Source organism: Poromitra crassiceps (assembly GCF_964638095.1).
Source record: "Poromitra crassiceps genome assembly, chromosome: 26".
NCBI lineage: Eukaryota > Metazoa > Chordata > Actinopteri > Beryciformes > Melamphaidae > Poromitra > Poromitra crassiceps.
In genome coordinates this window covers 1,363,557-1,385,645 of record NC_139640.1, presented here as the reverse complement: position 1 = coordinate 1,385,645, position 22,089 = coordinate 1,363,557, and the positions used below count along the sequence as shown (strand labels likewise).

Genomic DNA, 22,089 nt, shown 5'->3' with positions numbered 1-22,089 from the left:
GCATAATTTGTTTAAAAGAAATCTGGACAAATAGCTTGCACCAATAAATGTTACATAATTAATAATTCATTATAATAACATAATTAATAATAATTACATAAATGTTATACAATGCAATGTTAATATAGAAGAAACAAACGCGCATTGTAAAAAAAAAAAAGCGCAATGTAAAAAAAAAAGTAAAATTATTCCTTTTGTTGCTTTGTCATATTTTATGGCAGTGATATTGTTATGATAATATTTGTTATTGTTAAGGTCCTTGCACACCAGGGGCAATTTTTTCGTGCAATTATTTTGCACGTCAATATTTTTTGAACCTATATCATCACTGACCTAAAAAAATATGGACAGAGCTATCCCATTGATTTTGGGTTCCCGTTTTGGGTTGAAGTGGTAGGCGTCGCCATCTTGATTTTTCATCAGCAGAGCGGGAGGGAATGGGTTGAGTCCTTGTGCAGCTCACATGAGATGGGGCTTTCCCCAGAGCCGCAGCTCCACCTGCTATTGGTCCGTAATCGGCAATCGGATCAATGGACAGGCGACCTGTCAATCACCCCCTTATCTATCATCTATTTAACGGGCGAGTTATATAAAAAATTACCCCCCCACAGTTGTTATGAAATGGTGAAATTAGCTATATAGACCAAAATCGAAGGCCCAGGCTGTAAAGATGCTGTTACACTGTTACAATGTGGGGCATTTTAACATGGGGGAGAACGGGAACGACAGGACTTCTGAGCCCTGGCCATTCAAGGAATTACAGCTTTCAGGGTTACTTCCTTGTCCTTGTGGGAAAACCTCTCGTGCCTTGCCCACTGCCTATATCCAGTCAATGCAACCGTGCATATTATTGTGGCGTTTATTTTTTCAAACCAAGGACGATTTTTCAGAAATTCGCTTCCGGTACGTACACAATCTTTTGCTGTGATTGACAGATTGGGTCAAAATTTGCCTTGCAATTGTTTATTCGCATCGCTCTTGGTGTGTAACGGCCTTTAGATATGATTTTGTCCAGAATCCCATGACCGTATTGTGGAGATGTCCGTGAAAAGGATCAAAATAGTCGTCATTGTTATACAGTCTCTAATTGTGTTAACAATTCATTTAACAATTTGTCAGTTTGATGGGACCCCCTGGAATCCCCCAAGGACCCCTGATGGTCCCGGACCCCACCTTGAGAACCACCGTTCCAGCCAGGTGACCTCAACTCAAACTCCCACGATGTTGTTTGAGCTTGATATGTTGAAGACCGTTTATTTAATTTATTCATTTTCATCTGAGCCCTTATGTCCCACTCCCCACCACTTTTCAACACAAAGTGATGCTCTTCGGGGGAGGTGAGAGGGGTTGTAACTGCAGGGAGAGCAAACAAAATGGAGGTGGAGGCAGTACATTTAGCCACATGTTTGATTGGCAGCAGAATCAACCAATGGAAGGCTATAAACTGGCTCTATGGTTCACGCTCAGTTTAGTCTCACTGGTGAAGTTTCTGTCTGGATTTGTAAAAGTTTAAAATAGGCCTGCAAGAGGTGTACCACTAGTGTGTGGTTTATTAAGTGTTATTAATTAATACACTTAAAAGAGAAGTCTATGAACTTCAGGTTCCATTACTCTAACTTGGTTAGAGTAGTGGTGGTTCTCAAACTTTTTCATGTCAAGGACTCCTAAACTGACGTGATTTAGACCACGGAACCCCATTTGATAAGATTGTGTCTCAGCGTCCCATATCGGATAGGATTTGAGCTTTTGTGATGACCCTCCCACTCTCCTGGCCTGTCTTGCAGCAGGAGCCTGGTGTTGGGGTCGTTAGGCTGATTGGGTGCAGTGGACCGTCAGAACATTCAGTCTCTCCCTCCTCACCAATGTACCTTTTGTTCTGTTTGTTTGTTTAATGTAGTCTGTGTCGTCTAGTTATTTTCCCTTAGTTTAATAAATTATTTTACCTTTGACTTTGTGAGTGAGTGTGTGAGTGAGTGCACTGGGCCCAGGTTCACTCAATCAGCCCAACGACCCCAACACCAGGCTCCTGCAAGAGAGGAGAATGGGAGAGTCATCACACACAAGCTGTTTTCACACATACAGACAGGGAAATTACCTGTAAATCAAGAATTTCCCTTCACACTTGAGGGATCACATGTGGAAAAACAGCAGCGAAAATACCTGTATTTGAGGGGGGTCGGGGGGGGGGGGGGGGCACTGCAGAGCGGGTGGGGAGTGACGTGTGCACTTGGATGGGGAATCGTCCTTATTTTGGGCAAAACTCCGATGGTGAAATAAGTTTGTTTGTCACACAATAAATCACACTCGTTTGACTTAAAGGCCGGGTTTTCCGTGGGGAATATGAATATATATTAAATCTCACGCCCCTAAGGTTTTCGAATCCGTTGAAATTTTTGAAATTGGAGGTTTACTCACAGAGATATCAACCGAAATCCACTCTGTGTGTGGGGGGGGGGGAGGTGCGGGTGCGGGGACTCGAAATACTACATTTCCCACAATGCACTGGGCTCGCGTGGCCTTCGTTTTCATGCCCACCCCTCAGGCATTTGGCTGATATCAAACTCCAGTAGGTGGCGGTAATGCACATATATGTTTGCCAACCGCCATAAAACTCAAAGAAGAAGAAGAAGAAGAAGAAGAAGGCTTCGACAATAAAACATACAAAGAACAAGAAAATTATCGAAAATAAAATTGCCTCCAAATTGCACCAAATTTAAACTGTAGTATATATGTCGGGAGATGTCTTCATAAAAAAATTTTCATGCATTTTAAGGCATTTTCGTAGGAGTTACGCGCATCTGATGTTGTAACTATTTTCTGTAAAAATGTGTAAAAATGGGTACATTGCTCAGCGTTGATTTCGTTACTTCAACCCACCTACTACTAGATGTAAAATTTACCGAGCTTTCCAATGCCGCCAGTCCCGTGTCTATTAGTGCTTCCGTTCCCGAGATATGGTCTCTTTGCAAGGAACTATGGGAAGCTAATATTAGCTACAGCAGGCTAGGCGGTTGAAAAAGATGGCTGCCTTTTCGTTTTTGTTGAAGACCTCTGAAGGGGCGTGGAGGACCTCTAGAGGCGGGACCATGGCTCACAACAGTTGTAGTTCATAGGTGCACGACTTCTGCAAGGCGGGGGGTGTCGCTCTGACGCGTTTTGCGTCAGAGCGACATGGAAATAATGTGATAGATGCTTGATAGGCATGGCAGTTAATAACCAATTTCAAAAATTTCAACGGATTCTAAAACCTTAGGGGCGTGAGATTTAATATATATTCATATTCCCCACGGGAAAACCCATCCTTTAAGAGGGCATGTATGTTGTATCATTCACATTCGCTAACCAGTCTTTGAACTGAAATATTTGAAGAAGTTGGGATCCCTGTCAGAGAGAAATAGCCTGGCTGGTTCGATGTTTATCCGTTCACCTGCGTTGCGTTGAAGCACTTTTTACAGACTGGCTTCGTTTGATGTGTCCGGGCTTGCCTTCGCTGTCGGCAACGTAAGCAACATTCTTCCACATTTCGCTTCGTGCATCGGCTTTCTCTACAAGCGTTGGGCGGCTTGCAAGACTCTCAGAACAAGCCGCTGCCATTTTCGCTGTGTTTGTCCCACTCCTCCCTGTCGGGCTGCGGAGGACTGAAGGACTGGCCAGAGAGCGAGCAGAGAGGGGAGGGGGGGAAATCGGCACGCCCACACATGAAGCAGACATACCGCTCTTGTGACGAGCTCCAAAGTGGTGAAATGTCCGCAATGACGGGGTCACACTTATACCGGAAAACAACTTTCACACATGAAGGCATTACACCGCTTTCTGGTCATTTCCCGGTATAAAGTGCATGTGTGAAAACGGCTATAGATATAACAGAAAGTGTATGAAACCCATGACCAAAATAGTCATACATAATATCATTGTATTACTTATATGATTGGAATTCTTGTGAAAATATATTGTCCTTTTTTGCTGGGGACCCCCTGGAACCCCCCCAAGGACCCCTGGGGGTCCCCAGACCCCACTTTGAGAACCACTGCTCTAGCCTACTTTTACTGAAGAGAATTTGGCTCGCAATTATTTTCACGTGTAGTAAAATGTATTAAAACAAATTAAATATGATAGCAATGAATTTGTTATCAGACAACCTTGTGAAAATCAAAACAGCAACTGTCACTGTTCAAAAGATTTGATCTCAACCGTCAACAACACAGATAAAAGCTCACACTTTGCAAGGAAAGTGATGAAGCTTTGGTGCAGAAATGTTAGTCACAGCGCTGACGGGGCTGCACGAGAAACCGTCAAAGTTGTAAACAGGACAGAGCAAAATAGAATGCAGAGTGGGCGGAAGAGACAGGATGATGTAACAGGTAAAGAAACAATGACACATGATGAGTAGAGCAGAGAGAAGAGACAGAGAGAAAGAGAGCTTCACACTTTGAGGAAGTTGGTTGACAAAATAAGGGGGAGAATAGGTGCATCTTCCGAAGGTAAAAAAACATTTAAATTTTTGTTATATTTTAATGTCTCGCCCCAAGAATACCTATTCAATGATAATCAAGATATATTGACTTTTTCTTTTGTTTTTTATACTTTCATAGGATGGGAGTGATGCTCTTCTTTGTGGCTGTTCTGATACTCTCTGCACAGTCGGGGCTCGCCTCGCCCCTGGTAACCATTTCCAAACTCACTTGCCTAATTCATCATATAAATCACTGTAAAACCTCTTTTCATTTTAATTTTAAATGATAAGAAATAAGACTCACTGTCAAAGCTATACACACACAAAAATATATATATTTGAAATTGTCCATTTTCATTTTTTAATATAAGATACATTAGAGGAAAACAAAAAATAACACTACAAAACCAGGCAAAACCTTTTTTTTTTATAAAGGGGGGTGTCTAAAATATATAAAAATAAATGTGTCTTTTAGTGTGTAAAATATACACACTAAAATTAATATTTTGCGGTTTGTTGTGTCCACAGGGGAGCCAGGACGGAGGGTGTAAAATGTGTCTGCCAGGTAAGAAACATAATTATGCAAATATAATGTCATGTAATATCTCCCTTGGGTGGTCAAGTGCAAACTCTGTCACATTGGAGAAAACTAGCTTAGCATGAACCTAAAAGGGCTAGAACTTCTAAGATTTTCTTTGTATCCATGGGTTCAGGAAAATGCATCTCTCTGCTTTGTGATAACATCATGCCACAATTCAAAGGGTCAAATTTGCAACAACATTACAAAGTAAAAGACCCAAAGGTCCAGTACCAACTTTCAGAAAGGTGGAGAGCTGAAGAGCTGGTGAGACTCAAACTGAACCAAACTGCTTTCAGGGGAGGAACGGGACGTTTTTGGATTGTGGCTCTTTGCAAAAGTATTTTTTGTCATTGTGGCTCCCACTGCTGTACATTTTAAGAACATGGTTTTCACATAGGGTTATCTCAGCTACCATAGGCCTATCATTACAATCTACTGTCTGTAACTGACATGACGGCAACTGTGCAATTCTTCTCTATATTCAATCTAGGGTGCTGAAGATAGTTTACCAATAAGTGATGAATACAGGAAAAGACTGAAGGACTTCTCAGTGCAATTTTCCCACTTTGCAAATTCATCCTGTGGGTCTGATTGGACCCTTTGGCGGGCCGGTTCTGGCCCCCGGGCCGTATGTTTGACACCCCTGCTGCTATAGAGGCTATTTCCCCCTGTTGCTCCTCCCTCTGTCTGCTCCTCATATGACTGACTCACTCTTCTACTTTGTTTTGATCATTTCAATCAACAGTCATTAATGTTTGGAAAGAAGTGACTATATCTTTTTCTAACTGTCTGTCTGTCTGTCTGTCTGTGTGTCTTTCTCTCTGTCTGTCTGTCTGTCTGTCTGTCTGTGTGTCTGTCTGCCTGTCTGTCTGTCTGCCTGTCTGTCTGTCTGTCTGTCTGTCTGTCTACCTGTCTGTCTGTCTGTCTGTCTGTCTGTCTGTCTGTCTGTCTCTCTGTCTGTCTGTCTGTCTGTCTGTCTGTCTGTCTGTCTGTCTGTCTGTCTGTCTGTCTGTCTGTATGTCTGTCTGTGTGTCTTTCTCTCTGCCTGTCTTTGTCTCTCTCTCTCTGTCTGTCTTTCTGTCTTGATGAAAAACGACGCATAGTGCACACGCAGCAGCTGTCGTACGACCACATCCTTCATTAATATGCACTCTGGGCCTCAGCCGTCTCTCTCTCTCTCTGCCAGCCTGTTTGTCTCTGCTCAGCCACGCCCCCCATTCGTCATTCTTTCCGTCCCTTCCTTCCTTCCAGGTGAGTTTCAGTCGTCTTGTGGTGTGTGTCAGCCCTGTCCCCACGGCTCCTACACATCTCACCCCAACCGCGAAGACAGCTGCCACTACTGCTTCAGAGACTGTAGACCTGGTAAAGCCACTCTCCTGCCATTACTCCTATCTAGTTGGCCATTGCATCACTCCCTGTCAAAATGATGATGATAACACTGATGATAAATTATGATGATAAACGACATTTACTATAAATGAGCTGTGCCAGTAACACTCATCAGAGGACTTTTTGCTCTGTCTGTCTCAGGAAAGCATCTGAGAATGATTCAGAACTGCACCGGTACGACCGACGTCACGTGTCGTTGCGAGGCTGGTTTCATGTGCACCGACACGGACACGCTCTCGCAAAACTGCAAACGCTGCGTCAAGATTCCTGTGCTGACAACCACATCCGGTAAATACTTGAGCAGTGGCATGTTCTTAGAATTTCAACCTAACCCCAACCTATAACCATTTCAACCACACCGTGCATGATGGGGCCTCATGGAGGATAAAATGCTGATACCGTATTTCAGGGTTTTGTGGCAACATGGGGAAGATAGGAAAATGGATCGCCATGCCACAAGACTCACCCTGACCTCTCTCTCCATAGCTATTTTTTTTACCTTTATTTAACCAGGTCAAATCAATTGAGAACCAGTTCTCATTTACAATGATGAGCTGACCAAGGGGCCTCAGCAACAGTATATATATAACATAAACCCAGTCAACAGAAAATGACACATACAGTACATACGAAACAGCAAAAGACAGCATAGTAAGTAAGTAAAAAATAGATTAAAAAACATCTATAAACACTGCGCAAGAAAAGGTGAGTTATTGCATATACTTTCTGGGAGTCTAAAGGGAGATAGAGAGGAGAAGGCTGGTCAGCAGGTAGGCCTACAGAGAGCTGGTCAGTAGGTAGGCCCAGAGCCATGTAGATAGAAGAGTCCCGACATCTCCATTCACTCCAATAGACCAGTTTTTTACTCTCAAGAGTTCCAGGAAGTAAGGTCCTGGATTAAGCAGCACTGTCGAGTTGCAGCAAAATAGACAGTTTGTGTTGTGCTCTGAAAGGGTCCCCCCCCCCCCCCCCCTTGAATCAAATTGTACATTATCAGCTTTATTTTAGCATGCAAAAGTAGCGCGAGACCCATTCCTGGCTGTTCATTGGCTAATGAGTCTCGCATTTTGGTCCTCCGCTGATTCCACTCTCTCTCTAGAGGACACTAGGTAGGCCTACAGAGGGCTGGTCAGCAGGTAGGCATACAGAGCGCTGACTACAGAGGGCTGGTCAGCAGGTAGGCCTACAGAGGGCTGATCAGCAGGTAGGCATACAGAGAGCTGACTACAGAGGGCTGGTCAGCAGGTAGGCCTACAGAGGGCTGATCAGCAGGTAGGCCTACAGAGGGCTGGTCAGCAGGTAGGCCTACAGAGGGCTGATCATCAGGTAGGTCTACGGAGGGCTGGTCAGCAGGTAGGCCCATCAGAGGGCTGGTCAGCAGGTAGGCCTACAGAGGACTGGTCAGCAGGTAGGCCTACAGAGGGCTGGTCAGCAGGTAGACCTACAGAGGGCTGGTCAGCAGGTAGACCTACAGAGGGCTGGTCAGCAGGTAGCCCTACAGAGGGCTGGTCAGCAGGTAGACCTACAGAGGGCTTGTCAGCAGGTAGACCTACAGAGGGCTGGTCAGCAGGTAGACCTACAGAGGGCTGGTCAGCAGGTAGCCCTACAGAGGGCTGGTCAGTAGGTAGGCCGACAGAGGGCTGGTCAGCAGGTGGGCCTACAGAGGGCTGGTCAGCAGGTGGCCCTACAGAGGGCTGGTCAGCAGGTAGGCCTACAGAGGTCAACTAATGGCCTGTTGCAGGTTTTGTTTGAATGCATTTAACCCATTGATACCTGATGCATCATTTGCATGTATATCCCTCATTTGTGTGTGTATCCCTTTAAGACTGCGAACCGCGTGACCCTAAAAAATTTCCGCTTTGAATATATGGCCACCCGAAAATATTTCCGATTTGTAAAAATGGCCACCCGAAAAAATTTCCGCTTTGCATCAGGTATCATCAATGGGTTAAGGGAAGTGAGATGTGTGAGTTTGAGTGGGTTTTGAAGTGAGTCTTTTGAAGTGTACTTGAGTGGGTTTTGAAGTGACTAATTAACAGAACAGATTATGGCCATCATCAACCTTTCCTTTGTCCGTTTGCCTGGCATGGAGTTAGTGTTTTGTGTTCTCCTGTGTTCCAGTTGCACCGGCTGTAACCTCCTCAGGCCATATTAAGAAGACTCAAGCTTCCACAGGACACAGCAGCACCTCCCCCACATCCTCATCCTGCCACCTCCCCAAGTGAGTTTGACATGTTTCTGCAGTGAAACTAAAACACCTCACAGCCTGGAGACGCAAAATCTCCTTCATATGAAATCAAACTAATATGAGATTGGGATTAATTCAGCGTCTGGTATTACAGCTGTTTTAGTCTAACCTCATAAATGGTACTTAATGATGTACTTAAAATGTGTCTGTCAGTGTATTTATTCAAGACCCCCCACTTCTCTTACACAGCTGTGGCTCTCGGCGAGTTGCTCCAGAGAGAAATGCAACGAGTCACAACAATGGTGAGTGTGTGTGTGTGTGTGTGTGTGTGTGTGTGTGTGTGTGTGTGGGGGGGGGTACGGTGGCACAGTCGGCAGCGCTGTCGCCTCACAGCTAGAAGGTCCTGAGTTCGATTCTTGCCTGGGACGCTGTGGGCGCTGGAGTTGTGACCCCCCCCCATATCTTCAGTGCCTACTGCCCAGGTGGGCTATCTCGTCGAAAGGGCCTTTCTGTGTGGAGTTTGCATGTTCTCCCCGTACCCCCCAGGGGGTTCCTCCGTACATAACCCCCCACTAAAAACATGCAGAAGATCGTCATCCGACCAGTGACGACAACATCTGGAATTGGTCCAATGATGGTCCCCCGGGCGCTGGAAAGAAAAAGCGACCACTGCTCCCGGCCTGCCCCCCGGAGGAAAGGACAAGCCTGGATGGGTCAAATGCAGAGGACATATTTCACCGGCCACCGTCAGCATGAGTGTGTGTTGTGGCCGCATGCATGCGTTGTAGTGTGTTCGTGTGACAATAAAGACGGGCTTCCGTCTGATATCGTGTGTTTTAAAATCGTGTTTAATCGTGTGTGTGTATGTGTGTGTTTAATTGATATTCACTGTTTTTAAGACAATTGGTTATACATTCCAATAATGTTGGGATATTCCACTCTCTGTCTCTCGCTCTCAGACAAGACGAGCAGAGAGCTGGCAGCCATCTTGTGTCCAGTGGTGGCCGTCGGGGGCATCGCCCTGGTGATCCTGTTCTGTGTCCGTCGCCCGGGAGATGAAACATGCTTCAAGCTAGGTGAGGTGGTGTTTGCATCTCTCCAGGACCTGCTCTGTTTCCACTCACTCAGCTGATCAATAGCAGTCTTGAAAACTTAAAAGTGCCCAACAGGAAACAATAAAGAAATCACTTAAGGCCTCTAAGTTGTGTGATTAGGGATTTGTTATGAGCGTTGCAGAAATGTTTAAGAACAATGCTATCTAACTCATATGCACTATGATTAATCATTGATGAAGTGCAGTCAATCAGTATGAATTTTTATTTGATTTTATATTATTCATTCATTTCATCTTCTGATTTCCAGCTATTGTAAAGCTGTGTAATGAGGTAAGTGGCTAATTTCAAGATTTTTTGTGCAAATTCGATTTACAGATCTGGTTTTGTTTTCTCTTATGTTTCCCCCAAACTGATTTACTGTATGTGCTCTTCCTTTAGGGAGAGAGAGATGCCTCATCTCACAAAGCTAAGGAGCCAATTCACCAATACCCCAGAGACCCATCCAGTCCCCTTGCAGCAGTCAATCTGGGTACTGATGAATGAAATGAAGACTTTTTTTTAATGTGAAACATCTTTACTCTTAAGAAAATAAAACAAACTAAAGATGCAGCTGTCTTAACTGTTATGAGTTTGACTTGTGATCAGTTGTCCTCATCCAGGGGTTCCCAACCTTTTTAGGCTTGTGACCCCACTTTGATGTCACAAAAATCTAGGGAACCCACCCACACATTCAAATTCCGGTACATTGGTAATAGCATCAGTGACATCATCAGTGATGTCACATGTAACAGTATGTTTTTTTCCTCCGAATTCTGACTTCTTTCGTAAAATTTCTTACTTTAATCTGAGAATTCTGACTTCAATCTCAGAATTCAGACTTTTCCCCTCAGAATTCAGACTTTTTTTCTTCAGAATTCTGACATTAAACTCAGAATACCTATTTTCAGAATTCTGACTTTATTCTCAGAATCCTGATTTAAATTCATAACTTAAAAAAATCACAAGTGACCCTAATCCTCTGTGGTTATATATATATATATATATATATATATATATATATATATATATATATATATATAGATATAGATACACATACAGTGTATCTATATATATATATTATTTATATATATATATATATATATATATAAATATATATATATATATATATACACACAGTATATATACAGTGTATCTATATATATATTTATTTATTATTTATATATTTATTATTTATATTTATATATATATATATATATATATATATATATATATATATATATATATATATATATATATATATATATATATATATAAATCACTGTCCTAATCTATATATGGCAGTGCACAACTACAGGTCAATTTGTGTGGGGAAACTGTATTTCTTTATTTACACCCTTTTGTCTCTCTCAGGTCAAGTCCATGTTCACAATGCGGGGACGGTCATCTTCAGCTTGCTCAGTCAGTTCACTGGCCAAGCGGACCCGACGGCCAGACAGGGGGAGAAGACCAGAAAGGTGCCGAGCGATGGAGGAGGAGGAGAAGAAGAAGAAGAAGAAAGAGACTGCCCTGTGTTTCACCCCATGCCCTCTCCCTCCGCTCACCTGTCTGAGGAGGAGAGGAACGGAGAGGTGGACAGAGTCTTCTTCTTCCCCTCTCAGGAGCAGGGGAAGGACTGCCACATGTCCAAAGAGGAGGCGCAGCTATGACGCATGATAACCAATCCAAGGACATTAGTGTGTAAGTGGTTGTGAGTGACGGCTGATCATCTACCTATCCTCCTAAAAGCATTCTCTCAAAGGGGAGCTCTGGCAAGCTGTGGAGGGACCACAGCAGAGATGCAAGTCTCAAGTCTTTGATCACAAGTCCAAGTCAAGTCTCAAGTCTTTGGTCACAACTCCAAGTCAAGTCTCAAGTCTTTGAGGGGCAAGTCCAAGTCAAGTCTCAAGTCTTTGGTCACAAGTCCAAGTCAAGTCTATCATCTGCTGCATGCCATCCGGTCTGCTTAGAACACTGCATAGCTAAAACTAAGGAATTCAAAGCATGTACTGTATTATCCTCACTCCTTACCTATTAGCATACAGTATCAGCATTGATTGGATGACATCAGTATAGATTTGTCAGTATAGAATTAGATTTATAGATATTAATGCACCCTTAAAATAAAAAATAAATAAAATAAAGATTGTTCACAAGTCCCAAAACTCAAGTCCAAGTCAAGTCTCAAGTCATTGAGGACAAGTCTCAAGTCAAGTCTCAAGTCTTTGAGGACAAGTCTCAAGTCAAGTCTCAAGTCACTGTGAGTGAGACTTAAGTGTGACTCAAGTCCCAAGTCCAAGTCCCCATCTCTGGATCACAGCACTCTACAGTGACACTGCCTCTACAGGAGCTGGGGATACTCACAGTGGCCACTGCACACCATAGTCACCATGCAAGAATGAAAGTATACCGTAACGCGAACATTGATTTATACTCAAGAAGTGTTTTAAGTATCTGGAAGATGATCCCTTTTGTAAGTTATAAGTTAAGGATGTACGATACTATTTAAGACGCTCACTTTGTCTAGTTAGGTTAACATGAATGTTTGTTTTGCACAAGTAATGGGCATTTTTATTACAATGAAATGTTATTTTAAATAAAGAACATTCAAAGTATAAATGTAGTTTATTCGTGATTGACAAGTTCTGTTTTAAAGGCACCATGTCATACATACTGTATTATATCAATCAATAATAATAATAAAATAATAATAATAATATCAATTCTTGTATTGATAATTGATTTCTGGAATAATATGACCAAATAAACTAATCAATTCAATTCAATTCAATATAATATCTGTAAAGTTACACCAAATAAATCTATCTATACACACAAATATCAATAATTGTAAAGATGTAACATCTTCAACATAGTGTACCATAGTACATACAGCCATATTATAAAAACAGCGTTTCTAAAACACGGGTTCAGACTTTATCTCTATGTTTTCCTTTCACACTCTTTCATGATCTTAATGTGCCAGATGTTGAATGGAAACATCACGGTCAATTTCCTCTTAGGCAACAGCAGCAGGCCTGAAAATACGTTATAAACACCTTAGTATTTCCATTACATGGCCTGGGATGACATTCGGCTCTATCTGTCTTAAAATGTCCTAAGGAATGAGAGACGTTTTGCAGTGAGACAATGTCCACCTGTTGACATCTTACTAATCCAAGTTCAGGTTAGATCGTTCCTGCAATCAATATGTCCACCTGTTGACATCTTACTAATCCAAGTTCAGGTTAGATCGTTCCTGCAATCAATATGTCCACCATGTTGACATCTTACTAATCCAAGTTCAGGTTAGATCGTTCCTGCAATCAATATGTCCACCTGTTGACATCTTACTAATCCAAGTTCAGGTTAGATCTTTCCTGATATCAATACCTAATGTCCACCTGTTGACATTTCCCACACATCTCCTGCACTGGCATGGACACCTTCTCCTCGTCTGTGCCCTTCTCCTCGTCTGTGCCCGTCTCCTCGTCTGTGCCCGTCTGTGGAGTCTTCTCAGGGGCGAAGCAGCCTGATGATGTTAACAACATGAGAAGAAGGGAAGGTGTTTGCAGGCATTAGATTAAATATGTGAGACACAATAATCAATTAAGATGTGCAAATTAACATATTTGCAATTCGATATGGATTTTAAATGTGTTGTATTGTTACAGGCTTCATTTTAGTGAATGCTACTAACCGCGCTCTGTCCTGAGACATAGCAGAAAAGGCCCGAGTTTTACGGCCACAGCGATTAGGGTTAGCACACACACGACAACACCGACTACCACCAGGAACCACGTTTCTGCAGGAGATGAAACAGATTGTTGTGAAATTGATGTCAACGCTTACTCAAGGGTCAATTCAATAATTCATTTGTTTTTATAGACAGTTATATTAGTTTACGTTACCGTTGCTTGGAGTAGGCTTGGCTGTTGTTCCAGGTGTGTTGGTTGCTCCAGGTTTGGTGACTGGGTGGAGGAAGAGAGTAAGTGAACTTATCAGCTGCTCTCTTGACAAATGGGCATTTACACATCATTTGGCCATTTCACTTCCCACCCAATGGGCTACATGCACAACTCCACTACTTCCTGAAATTAGTACAGCTTCTTTATTTCCTGTCATCACTATTGGATGAAGTGATTAATGTCAGGTGTGCTGCAGTCACAACAATGATCAGGCACACCTGATTAATCAGTTCATCCAATAGTGTAGGACAGGAAATAAAGAAGCTGTACTAATTTCAGGAAGTAAAGAAGTTGTGCATGTAGTCTATTCACCCATTTTGTGTCTAAAAGGTAGGAAGTAAAACAGGTGCAAGCAGAACACTAATGAGGGTTTCCAACTTCCAATCCATTTAGGTGTTCCAGCCGGGGCTCTACGCAATGTCTTGCTTGCAACTGTTTTACTTCCTGCTTTTTAGACACAAAATGGGTGACTTGGGTGGGAAGCATTGATAGTATAGTGGGAAGTGAAATAGGCTAGTAGTTAGTATACTAACTTTACCTTTGCTAGGAGACTTGGTTGTTCCAGGCTTGGCTTTTCCAGGTGTGTTGGTTGCTCCAGGTTTGGTGACTGGGTAGAGGGAGAGAGTAAGTGAACTTATCAGCTCTCTTGACAAATGGACATTCACACATAAATGGGAATATAAAAGCATACTAACAGTACAGTGGTGTAATGTAACTAAGTATAAATACTCAAGTACTGTACTTAAGTATTTTTTCTGAGTATCTGTACTTTACTCGAGTATTTATATTTCTGTCAACTTTCACTTTTACTCCACTACTCAAATAAAATGGATACTTTTACTCCACTACATTTCCCCCAAGCATCTTAGTTACAAAGTAAAATCAGAAGAAATTGCGTAGCCTGCAAGCAATCAGGTTTGGCAAATCAGTGCTCCTAGTTTGCAAGTTACGTTAATTACGATCCACACGCCATTGCATTTGGTGGCTGTAATGCAACATAACATTGTTTGCCAGCGGCTATAAAAGTAGAAAAAAGTAGTAGAAATAGACTTCCACTCAAGCCCAGGCATGTCTTTTGCTTGATTTTTTTTGCAGCATTTACTTGTACTTTTTACTTTCAATACTTAAGTAGAATTACTTTTGATACTTAAGTACAGAAAATATCAAGTACTTTAAGACTTTTACTCAAGTAATATTCTAATGAGTGACTTTGACTTTTACCAAAGTCTTTTTCTGGGAAGATATCTTTACTTTTACTTAAGTATGGTTTCCGAGTACTTTATACACCACTGTAACAGTATGAGTAGCCTATAGGACCTATAGGCTACTCATACTGTTAGTATGAGTAGTATGTTACCTATAGTATAGGTAACATACTACTCATACTGTTAGTATGAGTAGTATGTTACTAGTATAGGTAATGCAATGATGTACCGAGAGCCAGTCATCAGGATGGAGCACTAGTGCTTTGAACACATTCTGACTCCTTTATTTCTGGGTAAGAGGGCGCTGTTTCATATTTAATCATATCACTCTGCAAAGTCTGCAGTGAAGAAGTCTGCACCGTTTTGTTGATTTACTGCCTGCAGACAAGCACTTGGCTAACCAAGATTAGAGGTTTTTTTCAATTTATTTGGGGCGCACTATAAACTTTTTATTTTTTGATTGCTTGTTTGAAGAGGCTGAAGGACAACCTTACCAGATTAGTTATGGTTACAGTTTTTTTTCTTTTTTTCTCGTTTTTATCCCATTTTTATCCCCCCATTAGTGCAAATTTTTTAATTTATTTATCCTGGTTGCTACTCCACCCTCTGCCGATCTGGGGAGAGCCGAAACTGGCTCCATGCTTCCTCCGAGACATGGGCAGTTAGCCAGCCGCTTCTTTTCACCTGACAGAGGAAGCTTCACCGGTAGGACATAGCACGTGGGAGGATCACGCTATTCCAACCAGTTCCCCTCCCTCCGAACAGGCGCCCTTAACGACCAGAGGAGGAACCACATTAGCAACCAGGATATTGCATGTTTTTGGTGAATGGGGTTCCTATATGAAGGAAACCCCCGGGAGGCATGGGGAGAACATGCAAACTCCACACAGAAAGGCCCTTTTGACGACCCCACTCGAGGACATGCGGACGGGCACGCACTCCTTCGAGGACATGCGGACGGGCAATCGAACCCAGGACCTTCGAGCTGTGAGGCGACAGCGCTTACCACTGCACCACTGTACCCCCCCCCACTATGGTTACAGTTCTCTCTCTGTTGCTACAGCTAATAGTATAGAAGGCAAGAGATGAAGTCTAGTGCTTTTCTTTTAACAACAGTGCTGCTGCCATTTTGGCCTGAAAATGCCTCCTTGCGCCAATGGGACAAGAGCACAGAACCATGACAGCCATTCAGAGGCAGAGTAGTGCAAGCGTTGCAAATAAATGTCGTGCTCCCCCTGTTGCAACAACCTATTCCTTCTGTTCTTATCAATGTAAGTTCTTTGGTTACAGTGCAAGCTACAGCTGTTGCTATGCAGACTTGCAGTCCTCCTGCTGAACAATTTTTATTTTTTTGGCAGAAGCTTGAAAATAACTTTAGAATGTAATAAAACTATCAATGTTTCTTGTGAAATGAATTTGGTGATGAGCAGAATAAGATTCGCATGGCGATCTTGATTCAAACTGTCTGGGTTTAGGGCTAGTTATTGATTTATTAAAAGTTGCACAAATGAAAAATGACTTGATGCACAATACTTGAAAAATACTGCCATTTTGTAGCCTACCTGTGGAGGAGACGTGAGAGATGCTTGGTATCGGCTCACAGCGGCGACACGGGTCTGATGTGCATCTGTAGCCAGGCTCACAGGTGCACACTACATTGTGAGTGGTATCGCATGCTGACTTCAACTTAAGATCTGTTGTAACAAAGAATGAATGGGATTAAACTCACTTCCGGGGCAAGATATGTCATGTGACTGTTCAGCTCTATAACAATAATGGTCATCGTTCATAGAAAACTTGATCCACATTATCAGTATGTTTGGTTGGTGTAAATGCATGTTGTAGTACTTTCTATTGCCTTGATATTCTTATCTGATTAATATCCAATTTCCCCATAGGCATCATTAAAACCTCTTGCATGGCACCGTAACCCCGGCGTTGCGTTTTTGATTTTTTTGCTGTTCATCTGTCATTTATGTGATTAATTAGGTAGTTAATTCTGAACAATGCTGTTCATGCTACATACCAAATTAACCGGCTGAATCTTGCGCATCGAACCATGTCTTCCTTTTTCAGATCAGATCAACACAGCAGAAGTTATAGCCGTCTTTGTACAAAGACAAAGACAACATTTCAGATTATTTGGCTTTTTCAAATGGCTTTTTATAATGGCTTTTTGGAAATCCGCCTAGGTATCTCCTTACAAAAACCACTGCCAAATACTCATGTTTTGGTATTTTTTCCATCTTCTTTGAGTTGGGATGTGGTAAGGCCTGTGGCTATGTCTCCATTGGGTTTCTAGCCATACATACCACAACCACAGGTAACTGTTTACACTCTAAAAGTGTTTTTTATTCTAGGTGAGAATCAACCACTGTGTTTGAGCTGGTGTTACTCAGGGTCAGTAACACATAGTCATTCTGACACTTGGAACAGAAACTTCAAAGTCTTACCTTTCAGAAAAGGTCAGGCAGTTGTCTGTAACCCCAGTGGTTCAGCCACAGTAAGTATTTTAGTTTGGGTATGTCGTTTTCACCATTCTCTTCAGAAATAGGTGGCTTTAGAAGAGGTCAATCTACTCTAATCTGATAAATTAGGATTTTTAGGCAAGATTATATTGAATCTGCAAGTAAAACATGTAACTATGATATTTGATTGACCACTGTAGGTAATTCTCTTTTCACTTGATTTGAAGTAATATGTGAAGTGAAAACTTTCTACTGTAGTGAAATATTAATATGAAAGTGTCAAAGTATAATTGTCCAATCTGTAATTGCGTGGTGGCATCCCCTTTTGAAACAGTTTCCCAGAATGATGGGGGGGGGAAACTTGGACATCCAATAGCGCAGGTACATTAGAATGAAATATGAAAGCATCAATGTATGAACTCTGTCTGATGATGGTCTGACTGGGCCTATATATGAGTGAATTCATGTTTATAGTGTTGTATTCAATAGTAGCAGAGGAGGTTTGCGCTCTTTAAGACTCAGGCTTACAAACGATTGCTCAAGGTGCGTGAGGCCAGGTAAATAGTCCAAACAAAGAGTGAAGAGGGCTCGCACACTTTCAAAAAATGAGGCCCACGGATGCAAAGAATCCGGCTTTAATTCACCATAGTGCCAAGCCGGATTTTTTGCATCCGTACGCCTCGTTTTTTGAAAGTGTGTGAGCCTTCTTCACTCTTTGTTTGGACTATAGTGTTATATTGCAATAGCAGTGTCTGCCAGGATCTTTTTCATATACATTAAAAATTAGAAATTAGACAAATTAAAAATCCATCCAAAATTAGTTGAGCTTGCACTGCAGTTTGTTGCGTTGTTGTCTCCCAAAGTTGATGTGATTGTCTGCTTATGAGTTTTGTCACAAACACCGAATATGTGACAGCTATCCATGAGTTCTACAGCTATCTTGAGATTTCAAAAGGTTTGTTTACATTTGTAATGTGGGTGAAATGTGAACACACTGGCATAAAATATGGTTGCCCTTTAGATTAGATTAAAATAAGTACAGAAAGTTCAAAAGGCGTATTTTCCACCTACAAGTCAGTGTCTGTGTTTGACCCAATTTCCACTCTGACATTTAAAAAAGTAAGCAGACAGACTCTATTTTCGTTCACCTGTAGCAGATCACAGACCTGAGAAATAACATCAAGTATGACATTTCTGTCTGGTAACAGTTTCCGATGTTTATGTCTTTACTATCTTTTTTTTCCACTGACGACGGTCTACCACTATCAACCTCCTCATGTCCCCACCGGCTGAGGTGGGATGTGCTGCTGATGCTGATAATTTATTTATTTTAACACATTTATTTAAAGCATGAACCTCTAACTGCTGAATCCCACCCAGCCAATAATACCAAACCCCCTGACTCAGCCTTTCTCAGACCCCCCTGCCTTCTGTCTCTCTTTGACTGTCTGTATCCCACTATGACACACAGCATGGGGAAACCCCTTCCATACTGTTTCAATAACACTTCTCTGCAAGTATGAGAGAGACCCAGACAGAGTTGAGCAACTTCTACGATTCTGCCTTTGGGGCTTTGTACAGTTGATCGGAGAGATGAATCATACAAGACACACACGACACACAGCCACACATGGATGTATGTGCACACATGATGAAGTAACATTATGGGAAACAATGTTTCAAAAGTGGTCACCATGCTACTAGGCTACGTTCACACAGCAAACCTTAGTGCTTGAATCTGATGTGTTGCTCACATCTGATTTGTTGTGTGGCTGTTCACACAGACTTTTTAAAAGTGGCCCATATCCAGACTCCAATGTGAACAGATCACGGACATGAAGTGACCCGCATGCGCAGAAGAACAACAATAACGTCACACGCAGCACGAAAGAAAAAAAAACGCGATTTCAGACGGAAGCCTGTCTTTATTGTCACACGGACACTACAACACATGCATGCGGCCACAACACACACTCTTTTTTATTGATATTGTATTTGCACTATAGTTTTAGCAATACAGTAGGTGGCGGTAATGCACCATTTTAGGATGCCAACTGCCATAAAACTCAACAGAAGAAGAAGAAGAAGTCACATTGAAGCATTAATCGTGCATTCCTTTATAACTGGGAACTGGTAATCTTACGACTTCAAAGGTCACGAGCTGGGACAGTGACGTCACCAGAGCTGGTATTTCCCATTCCAAACTCGTAGGAGCCTCAGCAGCCCCAACAACAGTATAATCGTAGTAATGTTGTTTAGCACTTCTGTTTTGTTTGTGTCTCATTAAATCAGCTGTAGACACAGCACTGTCTAACTTCTATCTGTGTGGACATGAGGCTGCAGTGTTTGTATGCGCAAAATGCCGGTTCCATGTCGCTGTTCCGACCTCTCGCTGTTCCGACCTCCCCTCTCCCAGCCCCCATGCCTAAACCTAACCTCCCCCAGACCCTAACCCAAAACCTAACCTCTCCCACCCCCACGCCTAAACCTAACCTCCCCCAGACCCTAACCCAAAACCTAACCTCTCCCACCCCCCACGCCTAAACCTAAGGTCGGCATTGCGGGTGGTCGGCATAGCGGGTGGACACCCAAAATGCCGCGAAATGCCTTGTTATCAACTGTTATTGCTAACAATGGCTAGCCTGGCTAGCGAGTGGATCTGACCAGTGAACAGTGAACTTCCCAGCTCAGCTTTTCTGCAAATGGAACGCTAACAAAACGGATGTGACGTCATTTAGCCTCCACATCCCAGTTATTTTGCGATAAAGGAACGCACATTAAGTCAGATATGGGCCAGATGTCTGTTCACACCAGAGTCATTTTCAAAAACATCAGATTCGAATCTGATGTTTTACCACATTTGAAAGTAGCCCAGGTCGTCTTTAAAAAAGTCACTTTCAATGTGACTTGTACTGTTCACACAGTCATAAAAAAGACTGATCTGAGTGACTAAAAGAAAAGATTAGATTCAAGCACTAAGGATGGCTGTCATTGTGTGAACGTAGATGTGCACAGATGATGAAGTAACATTATGGGAAACAACGTTTCAAAAGTGCTCACCATGCTACATATGTCACCTCTAATATTCAGGTAATTTCTGTGTTCTCCTTTTACTTGCACGTCTTATCTAGTATAAAAGATCTTACACATTTTCTGTGTTTGGGGTTCTAATGGATGTGTTATAGTAGCCTGGGGAAACCCAGCCTCCACGTGACATCTATGTGCCATCAGTTACGAAGAAACTGACGCTACAGGCGTTAGCTTGTGACGTCACGTTGAAGGCTGGGCTTTTAGATGGTTCAGTTCACACACACACACACACACACACACACACACACACACACACACACACACACACACAGACACACACAGAGTTACTCACGTGGCCCTTTGCAGGAGGATTCACAGAAAGAGCAGTCCTGGTCCACGTTGTAGGTAGACGTGAAGGACCCACTTGGGCAGGTGGAACACTTTATGGTACAGCTGGATTCACTACGCGAATCCATGTAGGAACCTGAAATAAACACAGTTTAATAATGCATCGCAGACTTACAACGTTTTCTATTAGTCTTATGGTCGTTTTTCTTCACAACATCCACTAGTATTTTATGACAGTGAGAATCTGTTTGTATTAAAACTTAATTTTATCACTTAATTCAGTCAGTGTAGCCTACCTGGTTCGCACTTGTCACAGCACTTGTTTGCCCTGGAATATTGCTTATTTGTATCACACTGTATCACACTGGAATGCACAGAGGGCTGGAATATGAAAATTAAACTAATGTAGCAGAGTGGCTGCATCTGGGAAGAAGGACGAGAAGAAGAAGACGACGACAATGATTAAATGGGTCAGATGCAATCTCATCATACTATCAACAGGCATTGAATGAAACGAGCATTCTGTAAAAAAAATATGAAATTAATAATATTGTATAATACTGTATTCCCATGAATGATGATCCACACAGACAGTCATATCATCATCTTTGTTGGCAAAAATAATAATTTCCTGACATGTTGGACATGCTTGTCTGTGATAACTCAGTACAGACACAAGACAGAGTCACTGACGAGAGCGGTGTCAGTGCTGTCATACTGACTGTGAAAATGTCACTGTCACTAATTGGTATTTATACCAATTAGATCCTAGAACACACTCAGGAATTCGACAGGGCGCTCTTATGGAAGACTTGACTGACAGCTGAAGTAGAAGATAAGTTGCTACTTACCATGCCTTGCCTTAAAGAGGATGAGACGCTGACAGATGTAAGCTGGGACCCTCTGAGTGTGTGACTGAAGAGGGGACCAGAAGGGTTATTCATACAAAATGTCAGTGATGGTGACTCATAACAAACCTACCATTTAACCGATGCATTGATCTTGTTCTACCATCTCTCTCTCTCTCTCTCTCTCTCTCTCTCTCTCTCTCTCTCTCTCTCTCTCTCTCTCTCTCCCTCTCTCTCCCTCTCTCTCTCTCTCTCGCTCTCTCGACGACCCTCCAACTGGTTTCTGTGTATACCACTCTGAACCAAAAACAAGCCCCCTCCACCCTCCACTTTTTCCACTGTCACCATCTCGTTTCAGCCAAAACATGCCTTTTTTGGCTGATGTTGTGTGTGTCTCTCTCTCTCTCTCTCTCTGTCGGTCGGTCTAATTTCACACACACACACACACACACACACACACACACACACACACACACACACACACACACACACACACACACACACACACACACACACACACA

General features: G+C 42.4%; 2 protein-coding genes across 2 annotated transcripts; one reads left to right on the top strand and one right to left on the bottom strand.

Moving 5' to 3' along the window:
* The first annotated feature begins 4,392 nt into the window (after positions 1-4,392).
* Positions 4,393-11,818, top strand: LOC310798691 (uncharacterized protein). The gene is made up of 11 exons (XM_083661248.1): positions 4,393-4,481; positions 4,593-4,662; positions 4,982-5,018; positions 6,285-6,395; positions 6,564-6,710; positions 8,544-8,643; positions 8,860-8,912; positions 9,570-9,686; positions 9,973-9,995; positions 10,104-10,194; positions 11,076-11,818. Exons 2-11 carry the CDS (start codon positions 4,594-4,596, stop codon positions 11,369-11,371), a joined length of 1,044 nt encoding a protein of 347 aa, XP_083517374.1. The 5' UTR covers positions 4,393-4,481; position 4,593; the 3' UTR covers positions 11,372-11,818.
* A 990-nt stretch (positions 11,819-12,808) lies between these two features.
* Positions 12,809-20,848, bottom strand: LOC310798877 (uncharacterized protein; the record flags this gene model as incomplete). The annotated part of the gene is made up of 6 exons (XM_083661440.1): positions 12,809-13,233; positions 13,402-13,506; positions 13,613-13,672; positions 14,208-14,276; positions 16,437-16,568; positions 20,725-20,848. The coding sequence occupies 6 exons, from the start codon at positions 20,846-20,848 to the stop codon at positions 13,088-13,090; spliced, it is 636 nt and encodes a 211-aa protein (XP_083517566.1). The 3' UTR covers positions 12,809-13,087.
* Between the last annotated feature and the right edge of the window lie 1,241 nt (positions 20,849-22,089).

What these genes read in the sequence shown, in the direction of transcription:
- LOC310798691 (XM_083661248.1), top strand. Translation starts at nt 4,594, where the DNA reads ATGGGAGTGATGCTCTTCTTTGTGGCTGTTCTGATACTCTCTGCACAG. An exon ending in CGGGGCTCGCCTCGCCCCTG is followed by an intron (nt 4,663 to 4,981) that starts GTAACCATTTCC and finishes TTGTGTCCACAG; the next exon opens with GGGAGCCAGGACGGAGGGTG. An exon ending in TGCAACGAGTCACAACAATG is followed by an intron (nt 8,913 to 9,569) that starts GTGAGTGTGTGT and finishes TCTCGCTCTCAG; the next exon opens with ACAAGACGAGCAGAGAGCTG.